Below are 19610 nucleotides of genomic sequence, written 5' to 3' on the forward strand. Positions count from 1 at the left end.
ATTCAATCACAAGTAGCCGGTGACAAAATTGAAAGCTTGTAATGTTTTTATCCAACCAATAAAGTGGACAGAAATAACATGCAATTGAAAATCAAAAGTGGAAAGGGTAGATAAGTAGAACAACATTAGGGCAGCCAGCACTGCACCATGTGACAAAGGCTCTTTGGGGACCCAGACTGATTTTATGCAGACTGACCCAGTCTTTTTAGTCAATTAACTGTAGCTAAATAGTATTTATTCATTATTAATACTTGAAAACTAAATTCTTAATTCATTATGTTCTACTTCCACCACATCACGCCTGAAGCTACTCAATTTGTTTATTAGGAAACTTTACTTTTCTGTCTTCTCCATGAATACGTTCAGGGTCCTACCAACTACTTCAAACTAAATTGTGCATTACAATTTACCAACAATTTATATACGTAAAAATATTAAACTTAATTATTCCTGTAATTATTGAACCATGATTTGCTCAATCACTTTAGAAAAAATTGAATAGGATATACGAGGGTCATCCGGAAAGTAGTACCCGTTCGTGAAATAAAGACACAAAAGTAAATATTAACAAACATAAAAAATTTTATTTGAAAGAGGATACTTTAAACTACCTCTCAACATAATCTCCAAGCAAATTAAGGCATTTGTCATAACGTGTGACAAGTTTCTGTATTCCTGCTGCATAGTCCTTCGCCGCCAGCTCATTGAGATACGCGAGGGACCCATCTTGCACAAATTTTTGCATAATGCAGATGGTGTTTAACAATTTCATGAACAATTGTTCGAGAAACATTGGGAAAATGCTCACAGATGTCATCAATTGTGACGCGCCGATCGTTCCTCACGAATTCGTCAACTGAGCTCACCAGTTGGTCTGTAATGACAGACAGTCTCCCTGAACGCTCATCGTCGTGTGTGTTCCCCCTCCCCATGTTGAAGTTGCGACACCACCGCCGAACAGACGACTCGTCCATTACATTGTCTCCATACACCTCCTTTAATTGGCGATGAATATCACATGGGCGAACGTTTCTTGCATTGAGGAATTTAATCACTGCCCTCACTTCACAACTGGCGGCGTTCTCAATTTTTTTAAACATTGTAAACAATCACAGAAACAACACAGGCAATGCTAGCGTCACGCAACTTGGCTCAGAGAAGGCAGACAAGCCACTGAAGCTATCTGACCTCGTCCAGCGGCTACTCGCGTCGTCAGCACTTCATGCGGCACGAACGGGTACTACTTTCCGGATGACCCTCGTATCATAATGAAAACTTCGTTGCAATTTTCCACAGTTAAAACTTTATTGCCGACCATGGTTTCGATACACTGTATCATCATCAGGTGAGGAAAAGTACAAGGAGAAGGGATATATATACCAAGCTACAAGAAGGGGTGGCAGGGGAGGAAAGAGCGGGGGGAAGGGGGGGTTTGTCATGAAGAGAAAGGCAGGAAAAACCAATGGAACCCCCGAAGTGCGGGCAGCTCACTCTTCGGGGGGAGGAGGGGGGGGGGAAGGTGTCATCATAAAGGGCACTAAGGGAAGTTAATTGACAAAAGTGGTTTTTCCTGCCTTTCTCTTCATGACAAACCCCCCCTTCCCCCTGCTCTTTCCTCCCCTGCCACCCCTTCTTGTAGCTTGGTATATGTATCCCTTCTCCTTGTACTTTTCCTCACCTGATGATGATACAGTGTATCGAAACCATGGTCGGCAATAAAGTTTTAACTGTGGAAAATTGCAACAAAGTTTTCATTATGTCTCGATTCCACAACATCACGCCTGACTCTTCACTTTTCGTAGGATATATCATATTTAAAATATTTATCGATATCCCTTTAAGCACATTAATTTTAATTTTCACCAATCATAAAAACTTAAAATGACATCTCATTAGCATTAATGACCTTCCCTGAAGGCATGTACATTATACTCCAACCTTTACAATACCCCTCAACGTCAAATAAACCTGTGACCTTACGATACTAACTATTAATCTTACTATACTAACCATAGGGGATTGATCTGATTTTTGACTGACATCATCTCCTGCAGTGGAGTAATCTGATGCTCCGACAATTGTGCCACCGCCTCCTCCTCCCCCACTACCCTGCTCAGTTTTGGAGGAGGAGGAAGAAGACTCAGAGGAGCCAACTCTGGATCGAGTACGAAGAACATCAGGAGTAGAGGAACGCTTCTTTGAAGTATCACCAATCTAAGATTTACAATAAGAATAAAAAATATAATGCACATGAAAAGCTAGCACTTACATGACAAAATACTATCATAATACTTATTTATGATTATTGCAATCATATTATCCATTGAAAATATCAAACTAGTGGAAGAAAACACTATTGATTTTTGTGGTTATTCTAAAATAATCTTAAACACAATTGATTCTTGTGGTTATTCTAAAATAATCTTATGTCTACTTTCTACTGTCACACAAAAATAATAAAATGCACATTAGACAATATGCAATGATATCACAAACTAAAACTTGAAAAAAATTATGAACATCCAATTTGGAGTGAAAAAAATGAGGAAAACACTAATTTTTTCATTTAAAATGAGCTTAAAAACAAATGAATAGGAATATCATAGATGGTATCAATCATTTGATATTTTTAGGAGTATTGCTTAAGTTAAGGATCTTTGCATTGTGCAGTCACATTGCACATAACGAAATATGCAATAATGTCACCATTGAAAGTACCTCGAAGTGGAATTTCAGTGAAAAACATTTTCTTTAACGGGGAAAATATGCAAGTACTGGTGCAGAGAGAAATTTTGAATTTGGCTGCACCTGGAACACTTTTTAGCTCAACATTTCTCTCAGGTTGCATTGAGTATTTTTGAGTGCTTAACTTCTGAAAAAGCCTTCATCAAGACAAAAGAAAAAGCAAGTCCACAAAATACTCGATTTGCAGCAAAATTCAGAAACCATCTTAGCGTCATCAAACGCTTATGATTAGGAATACATGTTCATAATTATAAAATACAATTACCAGAGACTTGTAGCACCTGGAGAGTGACTCTATCACCTCATCAGTAATTCTATCAGATACATGAGCAGCAACAGCTAGGTTCAGTTCACTGAAAGATGTATATATGTGGTTCATTGAAGAATTAAAAATAAATACATTATTATGTTACATACAAGTGTATAAATAAATAAATAAATAAATAAATATATATATATATATATATATATATATAATTATTTATATATTCATTTTTCCAGAGGTCGATGAAGACAGTCAAACAATTTTTTACTACAGATGTCACAGTCTTTAAGCTATAGAGAATAATGACCTCTGCAAGATATATCTGTTTTGGACAATGGTCCCAAAAAGAATTTTGACTTGAAACTCACTTGACTTTGTTCATTATCTCAGTGCCTGTTTGTTCCATCACACACATTTGCACAAAATCGGTAGGCATTGCACTCTTTGCCAAACATGTCCTTTGTATTTCTCCCTGGACTCTTTCATCAGAAAGGACATGAGGGCACTGATCTTCAGCACACTTCATCATGCTTTCCACTGTTCCCTGTGCAATTCAAACATAAAGAAAACATAGAAACTTAGATATATGATGAACTATGAAGTTTAGTACAATATTGTCAAAGATAATGTATTTTCCACCACATCACTGCATGTGATGAATGTGCATAGCCAGTATAAATATTGATTTGAATCTAAGATAACAAGATTGAACCTAATAAAAGTAGTTCATTCCAAATCATACCAGTCAATCATAAGAATAGCAATCATCCGGCTTCAAAAACTAATAGATATGCACATAGCTATTCAAAGTTCTTGCACTTGAACCAATGAGCATAGTCCATAATACTTACCAAGTTCATGTAAAGATGATTTCTAAAGATTGAGTATTTGAGCAGAGATAATTTCAATTTGTACAAGCAAATTTGTAAAGCAAAGAAGGACAACTGACCAACTACAAATCAAATATCACAAATTAGGTATCTATACTCAGTGTCGTCATTTTTTAAGTTCACCGGATCGAGACAACAGGAGCATAAAGAAAAGTAAATACAGTTTATAAAATTAGACACTCAACTTAGATGAAAATGAGATTAAAATTAAAAAGAAATTAATTGCAAATTTATAAATCATGTGGATTTACTTCTTAAAACTAAGATATGTACCTATGATTCAAGCCTACCAAACAGCAAATTAAGCCATGGCAATAAATTAAAAGAAGCTGATAGCAGAAGAAACAAATCCAAATACAGTGGGTCCCCACTTAACAATGGGTTCAAATTATGATTAATATCTTTACAATGTGTTCTGTGAAGAAGCTCATGGCTCACTTTACAACTGAATACTCACATCACAACTCTGCACACCCTTAGAAATTGTGCATCATATGAGATTTGAGGGCTTCCATCATTGTTTTTCCTGAATTTCATGCCAGTAAACAATTATATATGAATATAATGCTGCCAATATTTTACAACATAGATTAATTTATGATCTCTGGTTACACATACAGGACTTTGACCTTACTCTCTTGATAGTTTGCTCAATAATCACCAAATGCTAGCTAGTAACATGACGTGAGATGATGCAGTATCAAATGAACATGCTATTTCAAAATTGTCATTGCACCTAGCAAAGGATTCATACATATTATCATACAACACCACTTGTGTGAGGGAGTAATTCAAACTTGCTTTTTTACAGAATTATGCACTGGTCTTCCAAGAAAAAGCAATACTCAGGATGTGAGATGCATCCAAGCCTTAACAGTTGACAAAAACTAGTTTGGCATGATAAAAGGAAAATTATTCAAAAAGAAAAAAAAACTGATTCTGGAAAGCTAAGAGAATTCAGGTGATTACTGGACAGTAAAGAATATTGATTGCTTTTATAAGTTAAAATGATAAAGACTAACTATAAAAAAATTAAAATTAAAAAGTGAAGCTTATATAACATAGTGATAAATTTCATGAAAGATGCAATCAAACTCCAACTTTTTCTTATTTCAAACCAAACCAAACAACTAACCAGCATAAACTAATTCATTCAAATACCTGTCATTCCTCATTCAAGAGTCAACTCACATAGCATTACTAAGATACACATAAACACTTAAGAATCCACCAAATAAGGCATTAAAGCCACTTTGCATCAAGCAGTCAAGATTTATAATTATTTGCCAAATGAATTAAATGTTATTTACAATCATTTGGATTGTTTTAAGTAAACTGAAAAAGCATTTTGTGTAATTGACTTTGTAATTCCACATACTTTATTTTTTGGAAGGGAATGTAAATGGACCAATTGATTAATTACTCTTCAAGGCATTTTATTCTGCCCAAAAACTTAAGGCATTTCATGCAATGATCCACCACTTAGCCTCTATCCCTATGTCAAAATTCAATATAAATTAGGAACTCAATGTAATTAAAATTTTAGTAGTAAACAATAGCTATTAAGAATATCTAATTAATAAAACGTAATGGAAGAAACTTACAAAAATTAAGCCATATTTACAACCCCGAACATTTAAAAGATCCCACAGCCAAATGGTGATGAATAATCTTATCTAGGGATTATTTCTCAAAAAGCAATCAAAATTTTACCTAAAGAAACAATTAAATGCGCCTTTTACAGTGGTTCATGCCTTAAGAACCTGATCTCTCACACTAAAGACAAATTTTGCAAAAACAAGAGGAGTGGAGTGTATGAGTTAAAGTGCTCGGAATGTAACACGAAGTATATTGGGCAAACAGGATGAAAATTTAAAGAAAGGATAAAAGAACACCAGACATGTGTAAAAAATAAGAACATAACATCCCTATTTCCGAAGCACCTCATCGAAAGTGACCACAAAAGTGACTTTGTGACTAAAATTCTTCATTTTGAAAATAAAGGTCAAAGGCTTGATGCTTTGGAGGAGTTGGAAATTTTGAATTGCTTCTGTTGCAAGAATGAACTTGCAAACAAAATTTTACATCCCTCCCACTCCCCACTCCTCGACCTACCACTCTTCCAAGTCAACAAATGACACCAAAAGATATAATTCTCTTTTCCTCCCAGCTGCATTTTAAACTTTTTACCCCTCCACCCTTCCTTACCCTCCCTCTTCGACCAACCCCCCTCCCTCAATCAGTAGGTATACATACCAAGTTTGCTTCTATTAGGACCACCTGATGATGACGTTCAACATTGAAACCTGGGTCATATTTTTGAATTAAGTGGGTGGAATTACAAAGTCAGTAATTTCATTTCATTTCAATATAATTGGTAGAATTTGGATATTTTTGTTTCCCTGTGAACTCAATTCCTTGAAACTCAATTGAATAATATTGTATGCATATAACTAATGTATGACTGTAATGACTACAGTTATGCGATTCTGAAGTGCAAGTTTAGAATAAAAATTGACACTGTCTCTAATATTTGATAACGGTTGTTTCAATCTAACCTCTAAAGAAAATATTAAAAGGGAATACATACTTGAAGGTAACTTGTGATAACACCATGAAGGTCCTCTGACACTTGCTTTAATTTTATATCAATTGGATTGCCTGCTTCTTCTCTCCTCTGTACAACTTCTTGCAAGCGAGGTAATAGCTGAAAGTAATATTTTATAGAACAATTTTACTTTATTTTTCTTCAGGAATGTTATCCATTAAAATTTAATTTTTACATGAAAATGCTGAAAAACATTAAATTGGTTACACTTATTAAATCTTCACAATTTACAACTTCCAGTGGCAGCAGGTGCATCCAATGACAAGGAAAACAATTAGAGAATAGAACAAAAGAATTGAAATATAAATTATAAAAAAGCGCAGAACATATGCTTCTATCAAAGCTGTACATTTTAACTCTCAAATCATTGAAAAAAATCCTTACCTGTAAGTTATAAGCCAGGTTATTAAGTTTAATCATTACATGGTCCCATACAATGGACATGTGGAAGTGCTTTTATATTCTGTTGATCACTAGAATTTAACTGACAGTTTAGATGGTGAATACTCTACGTAGGGGCCCTTCTCCAATATAGATCAACAAATGAGAATCTAAGAATCTAAGAAATGGTAGGCAACATATCTTCTCTTACTAAGGTGTACAACCTAGTGAGGTGGCCATTTAAGCGATGGCATATTGTTAAAAACACTATCTATGATAGAAATACGAAACCAACTGAAATATATCCCCATAATACTATGACGGACAAAAGGAGAAAATATAATTTTGGCAACCATCAGACTAAGTTTACTGGGGTAGGAATGGTGACTGGTATCAGGGAAGGCAAGGAAAGGTCACATGAAATAATTGAACAGCTAGTAAACAACAGCAGCAAAGAAGGCACAAAAGAGCATTGAAACCGAAGGAATAGGGTCAGGTAATATTAGTACATAGCAGCGGGAGAAGTTAAAAAAACATTAAAATATGAAATGATGGCAGTTAAATGAATTAGCATTGCAGCTGAAGGAGCTTCACATATCGTAGTTACCAACACATGAAGATAAAAGCAAAGCTAACATATTCAGATGATATCCAGGTGCAGATATCAATAAGCTTTCAGAGAGCATAATAGCATGCATAGTAAAACAGGAAATAACTGAGAAGCGGGTGGAAACAAAATAAGTAACAGTGCACGAGTATAGAGCGGGAGAGATTACAGGAGTGCACTGAAGTGAACAAGTGAATGATAGTTAGTGAACAAGAAAATACTGTACGAAAACAGTAATTAAAGAGAAAGTATTTCATAATAATTTCAGGAAATGAAAGTTATTGCAACTGAATTGATTTTTTCTACAAATATTATTCTACGTTAAAATTAAGATAAAATTGTGGAAACTTCAAAGAGTGAATTGACATGAGACATATTGATAGGATTATACATAAAATGAAGAACTACAGTGTATAAGACATCAGTTCAATGCTAAGCTTTATGAAAAATATCTTCATGCAGTTAATACCTGTTTAGAGTTATCTGCATCCTTAGTTAGTCCTAGGGCATGCTCAAAATCCACGCCTTGAGCTGCAGCTGCCTCTCGGGAGAGAGCACGAATGGTGTCCTGTGTCTGCACTACAAGCCTGTCAACCATCTGTTGTGTAGAACTCAACAGGAATCCCTACATCACCCAAGTAATTTTAATGAGTCAGTTTTCATGTTATATTAGAAAAGAAATGAGGGTATTAATTGAAAAATGATTCAAACCACAGACATGAAGCACTAATAAGCAATTATACAAAAGAAGGATGTAATATAATTTGCTCAAGGTCAAAATTATGCACTACCTAAAATATTTCATGCGCGTAAATACACATAATATTAAATGAGCATCGAATTTAACACAGTAATTCTGACCCTTGCAAATGATATTTTGTTCTCATACGATTCTTTCGATCATTATTTAAGCATGCACTTGATATACAAAATTAGTGTAGTTAATGTACCAGTTAAGTTCGGTTTTTGGATGGACATAACTACCAAATAAATACCATATCTCTCCTAAACACACAACCCATCATCCTACTCGACATTAAGCTCCTCTTAATCTCCATATAATTCCATCCTCCCTTCATTCTGTCCAACATCACCATCCTAATCCTGTCCCTTCCTTGTTTACCTAACATTCTCCCCTCTACTACAGTCTTCAACATCCCACTGCCAATAAATATACTTTGCATCCATTTTTCCTGCCTCCTAATGGTTTCTCCCAATAATCTCCTCTCCTCACTCACCATACCCAGCACTTCCTCATTTGTTTTCCTTTCTGTCCACTTCAACTTCTCCATCCTTCACATCCACATTTCAAAAGCCTCCAATCTATACCTATCATCCAGCTTCAATGACCATGTATCCGTACCATGCATAACTATGCTCCATATCAATGTTGTAATGAGCCTTTTCTTAACATCCTTACTCAACGTTCCTGTCATCAATTCCCTCCTTGTGAAAGCTTCTTTGCCTAATGCAATTCTTCTCCTAATGTGCAGACTACTCTAACCATTTTGGTCTAAAACACTCCCTAAATAAGTAAACTGTACCACCTGCTCTAGTTTTTGCCCTCCTATTTTAATATTTAGCTTAGCCTTTTTCTTTCTGGAGAACCACATTCTTATCCTGTATCTATCACACTGAATTCCAATTCACTCAACAATTCAGACTGACAAACTAGAGCTAGGTCATCAGCAAACCTAACTGATTTTACAAAATCCCCACCAACTTTCATTCCTGCCTTCAGCTCTTCCCATACCTCTTTCATCATTTCCTCAAGATATACGTTGAACAGCACTGTTGACCATGGAAAACCTTGCCTAAAACCTATTCCCAACACTGCCCATCTGAACTCTCTGTTCCCCACTCGCATCTGAGCAGTCTGAGACATGTACAGGTTGCCGATTAGCCTCCTGTCCCTCCAATGTATTCCTATTTTCTGCAATATACTCATTAGTTTTTCCCAATTCACTCTATCAAACATCTTTTCAAAATCTACGAAACATGCATATACGTACTGATTGTATTCTATATTCCTTTCTATTAGTGCCCTCCTTATATCACCAATAATGCTCAAGACTAATACAAAGCCATTTTAAACAAAAAGTAAGTCAAGTCAAGATTAAGCTAATTATTTGCTAACAGGAATTTTTACTGTACACTTTTCATTTGGGTGTTCAAACCTACTAAATTGCAGTTGCTACAGTTTCTTTCAGAAGCTCCCATTGAAGAAGGTTAGAGATATAAATATTATCATAGTTTATCAATTCAGATGTCAACTACATGGTCATTTTTACCTCTCGAAAATCACTACATACTACACAAGGATAATGACTACATAATCAAAACTTAGGCTGCTAAAAATTAGTAAGTGGACTCAACTAAGTAATATTTATACATTGACATAAAACAGTTCCACTAATTACACCTCAAACCAAAGGAGGAAGTTGTCCGTCAGAATCACCAATCAGTATAAATGCCCCATATCCATAGGCTAAGGCCACAATGAAATCACAGATAAAGAGCATATGATAACAAACACTTAAATAGCTTTTAAATTCAACAATGTGATAACATTCTGAACTGAAAGATATTACTTAGGAGATAAAACAGCATCTTTAGTGTGAGATCATTGGGGAAAAAAAGGAAAATATCTGATGATCCCACGAAAGCAATTCTGAATCTGGTTTTCTTTATCATATTTTAAAATAATTTTTTTCAAAACTTTTAAATCATATTAAACTGTAGTTTTTTTTAATTAACCAGCATTCCTTATGCTTGGCATTCACATTTTATTTGTTAACACTTTATTTTGTCCATTAAAATGCACATGTAGGTTAACCAGTGAGTTATGAATAAAAAAACTGCAAGAAATTACAGGTTCACAGGGAGTTTTGATTTAAAGAAAAGCTGTTCAGAATTTAATTTCAAGATTGCTATTCACAAATTCAAATCAATTGGCAACCAAGTGGATTTATGATGACCAAATACATCAACTACAAGAATCCTGAACTAACTATTAGGGCAAATCATAATTACAATGAAATTTTAAAAAAACATTCTTATTATTTCATACTTTATTGAATTCAGCATCATTTAAAATATGTAGATTAAACTGAGAAAAAATGCCTCATTGATGTGCCACAAACTTTTGGAACCACTTTCCATACTACTAATCCACTTTTAATATAACCATTTATTTATTTGGAGTTCCTGAAATCCACATTATTTTAGTGTTAACATGCTCATAAAGAAAAAATAACCATACAAACCTGCTGAAGTCTGAACGCCTGCCCATTGCTATACTTTTTGGGTGACACATTTCTGTGCAACAGGTCTTGTATCCGCCTCATGATGATTTCAGTCCTCTCTGCTGATACTTTCATGCATGGCATGATGTCAAACACAGGAAAAGGCATATACCTCAACGTGAAGTTACTATAGAAAAGAACAAAAAGGAACAGTATTTTTATTAATTGGGAGCAAAATGTGATCAAAAATTTCCTTCCTCGTTAATTAAATCTATGATGTTATTTTTATAACACAACTTTATTTACATAGACTATTAGTATGCCAGAAAAAGTAACAAATATTCTAAGAAACTTGACACAGCAATGTTTCAGTAATTGTCAATCTCATTGTGAAAAACAAAAATGGGGCTCTATTGCTTACAAAATAAGGATATTGCTTTTATAACAGTAAATTAAATAGTTTCACCATATTTGAAATTCAGGCTACGTAAAATCTGAATGTAAATTACTTTTAATACATCAAAAAATATCTGAAGAGAGGAAGCTATACAAAAAGAATAATATCAGCAAAGTCTTAACTCTGAGAGACAAAAGTAATTCGAATGTTTTAATTTGTTGTCTCAAATTATCAATCATGATTGTGTTTAGTTTATATTTTTTTAAGGCTAATGTTCATGTGAAAGTTAATCCAGAACTTAACCATTGAGATCTGATATCCATAACTACACTATTAGGGGTAATGCAAACTTGGATACTAAATATTGTACACTGACTTACACTTATTACTCAGGTTATAATGTGAACATTTGTTTTTATAATTGGCTGCCGAATCAGTTGAAATCACATTGTATCCAGAGTTACAAGCATAGAGTATACGCCTGGTAACTTACAAACCCATTTTATTAAATAGATGTATTCTTTTATTACAATCTTCATCACATTTAAGAAGCTCCCTCTATTAGGCTTATTTCCCTCCATTAGGATTACAGATATTATGTAATATTTTGTAGAATCAGCAATAACGCTACAGGACAGCCTTCATTGTAACATTTTGAGGAGCCAGCAATCCCTCTCCAGGATAGACTTCATTGTAATTTCTTAATACACACCATTTAATAATTATTGGACTCATCAATAAGCGATTATATTATTTTGCTATCACTGAAGAGAGCTCATAAGACAGCCCTAGTAGTTTACTCAGCACACCTATCATATTTAGTTTGGAAGCTTCAGAGAATTAAAAATAGCTTCATCAATTAGGTACTAGGAAGATACTTTTTGTCATCTTCTGCTGCATGGTATTACTGCACAATGTGAGCTTGTGCTTATCATTAGTGGTCTCCAACTTCTAGCATGTCTTCAATAACAACATGGTTTGACTTGAATGCTATGTAGTCAAAAATTTTCTTTCTACTAGTTTCACTTCAGATTATCTTTGCATACAGGCAGGCCTCTGCTCATTACTATGGCATATACTGCGACAATAAATGTGAGAAGATTGAAAAGTTGGAGAAAGTTTTTCATAAGCCCCATATGCAAGCACAATGGGTCCTCAAAGAAAATAAGTACCTTTATCTGAAATTATATTGAAGTTCTAATTCTAGTGAAAAACATTATTATATTTTACGTTAAAAAATGTTAGTACTATTATAATGATACATCAATATGATTTTCACCACAATCACCATGAATTTCATCATATCAGAATGCATTATTTTAAGGGGTAAGTACGCGAGAATACATAAGTAATGAAATGACAAATTATAAAAAAGAATTCATCACAATAAATATGTCCAAGCAACCAGGATATACTGGCTATGCTTGGTTAGTAAGGTAGCTCACTAAGTAAATAAAATTAACATTCAAACGTTTTTGTCACTATAATACCTATATATTTGCAAGCAAAGCATAAATGCACAGAAGTTGCCAAATTAATATAAGCAAATAGTTGAACACCACTGTGAATTAAAAATAGCAAAATGTAAACAAAAACTGAGGATTTCATCCCTAGATGGAAATTTTGCAAATAAAATCAAACATATACATTTTAAAAATATGACAATAATTTCCAAAAAGGTTGTATTCTATCCATATTAGCAGGTGATTATTTGAAGTAAACTAGAGGAATAAACTATATTGGGGACTCAATGAGCATGTTTTGAATAAAAACTACACAGGAAACACTTAAGTCCAAATGGAAAAATCAAATCAAATTAAAAAATTAAACAGGAAAAAAAATTACCTTTCCATAGCATATGCTAAGTCTGCATATCCTTGCAGGGTTATGTTGTTGCGATCATATATGATATTGCGGAGGCGAGAGTTGATTTGAAGGGCTTTAGCCAGCAATTTAGCACCACCATCCCCCATTAAATTACCACTGAAAAACATAATTTTTAACATGAGCATAGGGTAATCTCTTCTAAAAGTAAAGCAAAATGTACCAATCATTGCTTAAGTCAAAAAATTAGCAACAGCCACAAAATTATGATTTTAATTTAAAGCTGATTTATGAATATGATTGAAAGTAGGACCATTAACCTTATTAGGATAAATTTCACAATCAGATGATTTAGCTTAAAAATAAATTTCTAACTCATATAATTCACTATTTGTTGCAAAATACTCATGGCTGTCTAAATGATGACTTAGCCTGATGGCACAAGTCTGTCATTTACTAAATTATTTTTAAAATTAGAGTCATACCATTTCAACACTAGCATCACAATTCTGCACAATAATCATTTCAATGTAAGAGAAAAAAGAAAGTTTTTTAGCACTCTCAATTTTTGGCAGAGCCTTTCCTCTTCTTCCCCAACCCTTGCATTATTCAATACCCTCTATTACTTCACTGCTTTTTCTGAATCAATCAATGTAGCTTTATTTAGTACTAATGCAAAGTAAAGCATGAAGAAAAAGGAGCAACAAAACCCACCTTCAGTGCAGAATTAAGTACAATAAATATTTGTTTGCTTGGGCATACATTTTATCTTGTACTAAAATAGACATGAGTCACTTTTTTAAAAATTCAATCCCAACATATTAAGGGAATGAGGTAAGCACACCATTATTAATGCTCACCCAGTCAGCATAACTCTTTCTAGTCATGAATAAAAAGTTCCCAGGATAGAGGAACTCTTAAAAGCTTTGCTCACCAATCTAACATTGTGTTCTTGTCATAGACATCAACAGCTACTTCAACTTAATATTAAATTTTATACAGGCGATAATAAAGTTTTTAGCTGAGTAGGGACACACACAGAGATGGAGGTGATAACATAGTAGAACAGAACTCCTCCTTCCCCCAATCAAGGTCTAGTTTCTACCAGTCCCCACTAGTCCAACCCTTACTTAACAATTCCAGAGCTCCTTAAGTTTTAAATGTCACCCACCTTATGTCTATACTCTGAAGGCATTGATTACTTCCTAAGGCATTAATAAGATTATACAAATCCGACTTCAATTTAGAGTCAGGTATGGACAAAGACTGCAGGACACAATCTTCTTCCTGAAATGGCAAACAATTTCATAAACTGTGATGAGTACCATTTCATTAATCAAAGCAAATTGAATCCACCTCTATTTGCCAAAGTCCCAGGGCCAAACAGAATATTAATACTAGGGCATAAAAGAGAAAAGTCAAACATTGCACTATGTACATAGAACACATAGTTTCAATCCAGATTCCCTAGTCAAAACATTATTTTTCTTAGTATCATACAGCATGTATGATGCAAAGAAAACTAAGAAAAACTACTTTCATTAAAAATTATCAGATAATGACAATATCAAATGAAGTTAAATAGTATGCCAAATTTACTAATGGTAATAAATACTATAAGTAATTATTTTTTCCAGTGATTAACTTCTTACATCCATTATTCGTCCAAAATATTTTTTTTTAACTTTTATTAATGATTAGATCATGTGAAATATATAATCAAGTGAAAGATAACTTTTCATTGCAAGTTACAAATATAACCCAAATCACTTGTTATGACAACATCTTCAAAATAAATTTAAATTACAGTCCATTGCTTGCAACTTCAAATTAAACCAAGGTCAAAAGGCAATGTTCAGAAGTTTGCTGTATTCAACTGAGTAAAACCAATAGAAAAAGATTAATATGTAATACTAATGTCGAAATGCTAGAAAACTGTTTCACACAAATGCTTTGAAAAATGTATGTTGTGCAGTAAAAGCGACTAAAAGACATTTATGGTTTCAATCCTAAAACAAATGAAATGATTTAAACAAGTTTAAACTGATGCTAATCATTTGCTTCATTGACCCATCACATAACAAATTTCTATGGGAGAGTACCTTAATGCCACATAAATTCTAAGGGAATTGCAAAATATGAAGTTGTACACTGTCATGGGTATTGCACATTACCTTGAAAGGTACCAAAGGGTTGTAATGCATAATAAATTAGTGTGAAAAATTATCATAATAATAAGCACTAAGCTGATATGGATTCTAGTTTATTTTTCCGAATAGTAAGTAAAACATGTTAAAATAACTGGCTTCCTTCTATCACTAAAGCCTTGTTGATCCAGGTTTGAATCCTGGTCCAGTCCAATGATTTTTTGTGGAATTATCAAAGAGTATATCAATTGATAAAACAATTTCAAGCTCTATTAAGTTTTATTATGATTACTTCATAAATTGTAGATGGCTATTCATAGTTCGGAAGACATCTTGCTTATTTTTGTGTTAAAATAAACATTTTGATATAATATTTTCCAGCAAACCTGACACAACCACATATTCCATAAACCCCAGATAGAATTAAGGGATATTACAATGAAATAGGTGCTGAGGTAGATAGCTTCAAAAATCTTATCCCACAACAGAAAACTGATACATATATACCATCTGAGAACTCCAACAAGTTCTTCATATTATTTGAAATAACTGTATCAATCATAAATGCATATCCCGTGACTTGCAGGTAAATGCCTAAAAAATATATCATATGATAGTAAAACTACCAGATAAAATGGCTTAATACCTGAATCATTTGCACCACGGCTTCCATCACACAGGCTATATGTTTTGCTTTCATATTGATGAGGTTTCTTCCCAAATTCAAATGTTTAATTGACTTGTTTTTACTAACTGCTGTTACAACCGAAGCCAATTCAACATCCATACCTGCAAAATTTTAAAAATGATGCCTATATGCAAACATTAGGGATAGAACTTGTAAAAGTTACTGAGTCATCTACCAAATTAACCTTAACTGTGAATGAAATGAAATTATATCAACAGGTGTATTTAATTTATAATCATTATTGATTAAAAACTAAAAATAACCGATTATAAATATTTAATAGGAAAACATATGAACACATGCATAAATAAATTCAAGATGTAACTGATGTCCATGCAGTTTACTTGCATGAAAACAACTAGACAAGCACACATAATAACCACAGAGTTAATATTTTTTTGTTTTTCAAAGTTGCTGACGCATTCGCTTCATTAGGTGTATATTAGTCAAGCCAATTCTAAACAAACAAGGAAGTTCAATAGTATGTAACGTAGTTTATACATTGCATAATTAAAAGGATCTCTTCAATTAATAATATTCAATTTGAAAACATTTTTTGCTATAAAGCTAAAAAAATTATAAGCTATCAAATATTTCAACTTACTAATATTCAAATGGCCATAACTTGACTATGGCTACTTACTGTTATCACTAATATCTAAACTTCCTACACTTCTCACTCCATGAATACAGGATTCAAGCACATGGGCTCCTTGAGCACTTAAATTATTGCTGCTCAGATCAAGCTCAATGTCAGTTGTGGACTCATTACATGCCAGGCCAAGCAGAAGATTTCTGCAAATTAAAAAAATAAAATTACTACCTTGATCAAAAAGTTCCCGGAATAACCACCGTGTGGCGCTCCCATCGTTCCGATTTGAGTTCTGTTTTTTTGTTAAATTGGTACATCTGTTGTTGATATTCCCTTTATATCTTAGTGTCATAACTTGACATTTGCAAAAGTTACGTAGCCAAGAGTACATCTATCTCTGTGTGTGTTGGCGATTTTTTACAATTGCAGAAATGGATTTAAATTTGCAACAACGAACTTGTATTAAATTTTGCGTAAAAAACGGATTTAGTGGCGCACGGACGTTGGAAATGTTGGAAAAGTGTTTCGGCAACGATTCTCTAAAAAAAACGGTCGTTTACCAGTGGCACGAGCGGTTCAGAAGTGGTCGTGAGTCAATCGAAGATGATGAACGCAGTGGCAGACCATCGACATCGAAAGTCGGTGAAAAAATTGATAAAGTAAAAGAAATGTTGGTCAATAACCGCAAATTAACCATCAGAGAAATAGCGGAGGACTTGAACATTGCCTATGGATCCGCCGAAGACATTGTGGTTAATGATTTGGGTTTCCGTCGTGTAGCAGCAAAGTTGGCCTCAATTTCATGCAAAAAAGAGACCGTGTTGACGTCGCAAAAGACATGATTTGCGAGGCTGAATCCGATCCCACATTCATCAAAAGGATCATTACTGGAGACGAGACGTGGGTTTATGAGTACGACACGCAATCCAGACATCAGGCAAGTGAATGGCGTTCACCAAATGAGCCGAGACCAAAAAAACCACGTCGTTTTCGGTCAAAAAAGAAGGCAATGCTGACGGTTTTCATGGATTACAACGGTGTAGTGCATCATGAATTTTTGCCAGAAGGCCAGACAGTAAACAAAGAGTATTATTTGGGCGTTATGAGACGTGTGCGTGAAGCAATTCGCCGAAAGAGACCAGAAATGTGGGCAGAAAACTCGTGGATTTTGCACCATGATAACGCACCGTCGCACAGTGCTATCATTATTCGTAATTTTTTGACGAAAAATGCAACAAATACCATCCAACAGCCACCGAATTCACCTGATTTGGCTCCCTGTGACTTCTTTCTGTTCAATCGAGTTAAAAAACCATTACGGGGAACGCGTTTTAGCAGCCGAGAGGAAGTAATGGAAAAATCGCAGGAAGCACTGATGGACATACCGAAAACCGACCGTAACTTTTGCAAATGTCAAGTTATGACACTAAGATTTAAAGGGAATATCAACAACAGATGTACCAATTTAACAAAAAAAACAGAACTCAAATCGGAACGATGGGAGCGCCACACGGTGGTTATTCCGGGAACTTTTTGATCAAGGTAGTATGACAAAAATTACACAAAAAATGTTTAGTTTTATAACAATTCATTTAAACTACACAAATTATTTACTCACTTTAGAGCTTCTAACGGTAATTTACAATGTGACATATTCAGATGTTTGAGACTGAGAGTGCTGGTGAAGAACTGTTTAAATGAAGGCGGAACCTCTTTGCCCTTTTTCGTGTTGAAAATGTTGCGGGCAACATTCAGATGCGCTAACGTGGTAGTGCAACCCCTCAAAAGAGCACCAAAAACCTGTGAAAGTAAGGCATCATAACATTAAGAGAAATTTTTCTCAAAGCAGAGTTAAAAATAAGATTACTTTTATATGTACCCTCAACTCTCCTCCAAAAATTATAATTAACATCAGGATTTTTCTGCAAAGAATGAATCACTATTATTGAGCTGAATTTTGCACAATATTGAGATGATGTACAAGAAATATTTTAAAAATCATATGCAAAGATTCTTTGAAAAAATCATGAGTCATTCTAGGCAGTCAACATAAAGGCTTAGATGTGATATGAGATATAGATATGTACGAGGGTCATCCGGAAAGTAGTACCCGTTCGTGAAATAAAGACACAAAAGTAAATATTAACAAACATAAAAAATTTTATTTGAAAGAGGATACTTTAAACTACTTCTCAACATAATCTCCAAGCAAATTAAGGCATTTGTCATAACGTGTGACAAGTTTCTGTATTCCTGCTGCATAGTCCTTCGCCGCCAGCTCATTGAGATACAGGGTCACTCCTTCTTTAAGTTCTTCATCGCTGTCAAATCTTTTCCCTGCCAAAAAGTCTTTAAGCTTTGTAAAGAGATGAAAATCTGAAGGGGCCAAGTCCGGGCTATACGGTGGATGTTCGAAAGTTTCCCATTTGAATTGCTGCAAAAGTTTTTGTGTTATCCCAGCTGCATGAGGCCTGGCATTGTCATGAACGAGAATGACACCAGTAGACAATAGACCTCGCCGCCGATTTTGTATTGCCCGCCGTAATTTCTTTAATGTTTCACAATACGCATTGGCATTAATAGTGTCTCCACGGGCCATAAAATCAATAAGCAATACACCTCGTCGATCCCAGAAAATGGTTGCCATGAGTTTCCTGGTGGACAGAACTGTCTTGAATTTTTTTGGTTTGTTTGGTGAATGAGCATGATGCCACTCCATTGACTGTCGTTTACTCTCAGGTGATGCATAACAAACCCATGTTTCGTCACCAGTAATTATGCGAGTCAAGAAAGAGTCTCCTTCATCAGAATAACGTCCCAAAAACGTCAGTGCTGCAGCCATACGCTTGGTTTTGTGCTCATCTGTAAGCTTGCGAGGGACCCATCTTGCACAAATTTTTGCATAATGCAGATGGTGTTTAACAATTTCATGAACAATTGTTCGAGAAACATTGGGAAAATGCTCACAGATGTCATCAATTGTGACGCGCCGATCGTTCCTCACGAATTCGTCAACTGAGCTCACCAGTTGGTCTGTAATGACAGACGGTCTCCCCGAACGCTCATCGTCGTGTGTGTTCCCCCTCCCCATGTTGAAGTTGCGACACCACCGCCGAACAGACGACTCGTCCATTACATTGTCTCCATACACCTCCTTTAATTGGCGATGAATATCACATGTGCGAACGTTTCTTGCATTGAGGAATTTAATCACTGCCCTC

The 19610-nt window shown here is 34.6% G+C and overlaps 1 protein-coding gene across 5 annotated transcripts in view; it reads right to left on the bottom strand.

The window, feature by feature from the left end:
* The window catches only part of LRR (Leucine-rich repeat), a 184543-nt gene that overhangs the window by 34121 nt on the left and 130812 nt on the right, over positions 1–19610 (bottom strand). For all 5 annotated transcript variants that reach the window (XM_071595873.1, XM_071595872.1, XM_071595874.1 and 2 more), the window contains 11 exons: positions 18008–18189; positions 16441–16592; positions 15756–15898; positions 14134–14249; positions 12984–13121; positions 10763–10928; positions 7966–8121; positions 6491–6607; positions 3379–3554; positions 3011–3098; positions 2011–2214 (listed from right to left, as the gene is read on the bottom strand). In XM_071595873.1, coding sequence (XP_071451974.1) covers positions 2011–2214; positions 3011–3098; positions 3379–3554; positions 6491–6607; positions 7966–8121; positions 10763–10928; positions 12984–13121; positions 14134–14249; positions 15756–15898; positions 16441–16592; positions 18008–18189 — 1638 coding nt within the window. The remainder of the gene's footprint in view (positions 1–2010; positions 2215–3010; positions 3099–3378; positions 3555–6490; positions 6608–7965; positions 8122–10762; positions 10929–12983; positions 13122–14133; positions 14250–15755; positions 15899–16440; positions 16593–18007; positions 18190–19610) is intronic.

This window comes from Hetaerina americana, unplaced genomic scaffold (genome assembly GCF_022747635.1).
Source record: "Hetaerina americana unplaced genomic scaffold, ioHetAmer1.1.p SCAF_7, whole genome shotgun sequence".
Lineage (NCBI taxonomy): Eukaryota > Metazoa > Arthropoda > Insecta > Odonata > Calopterygidae > Hetaerina > Hetaerina americana.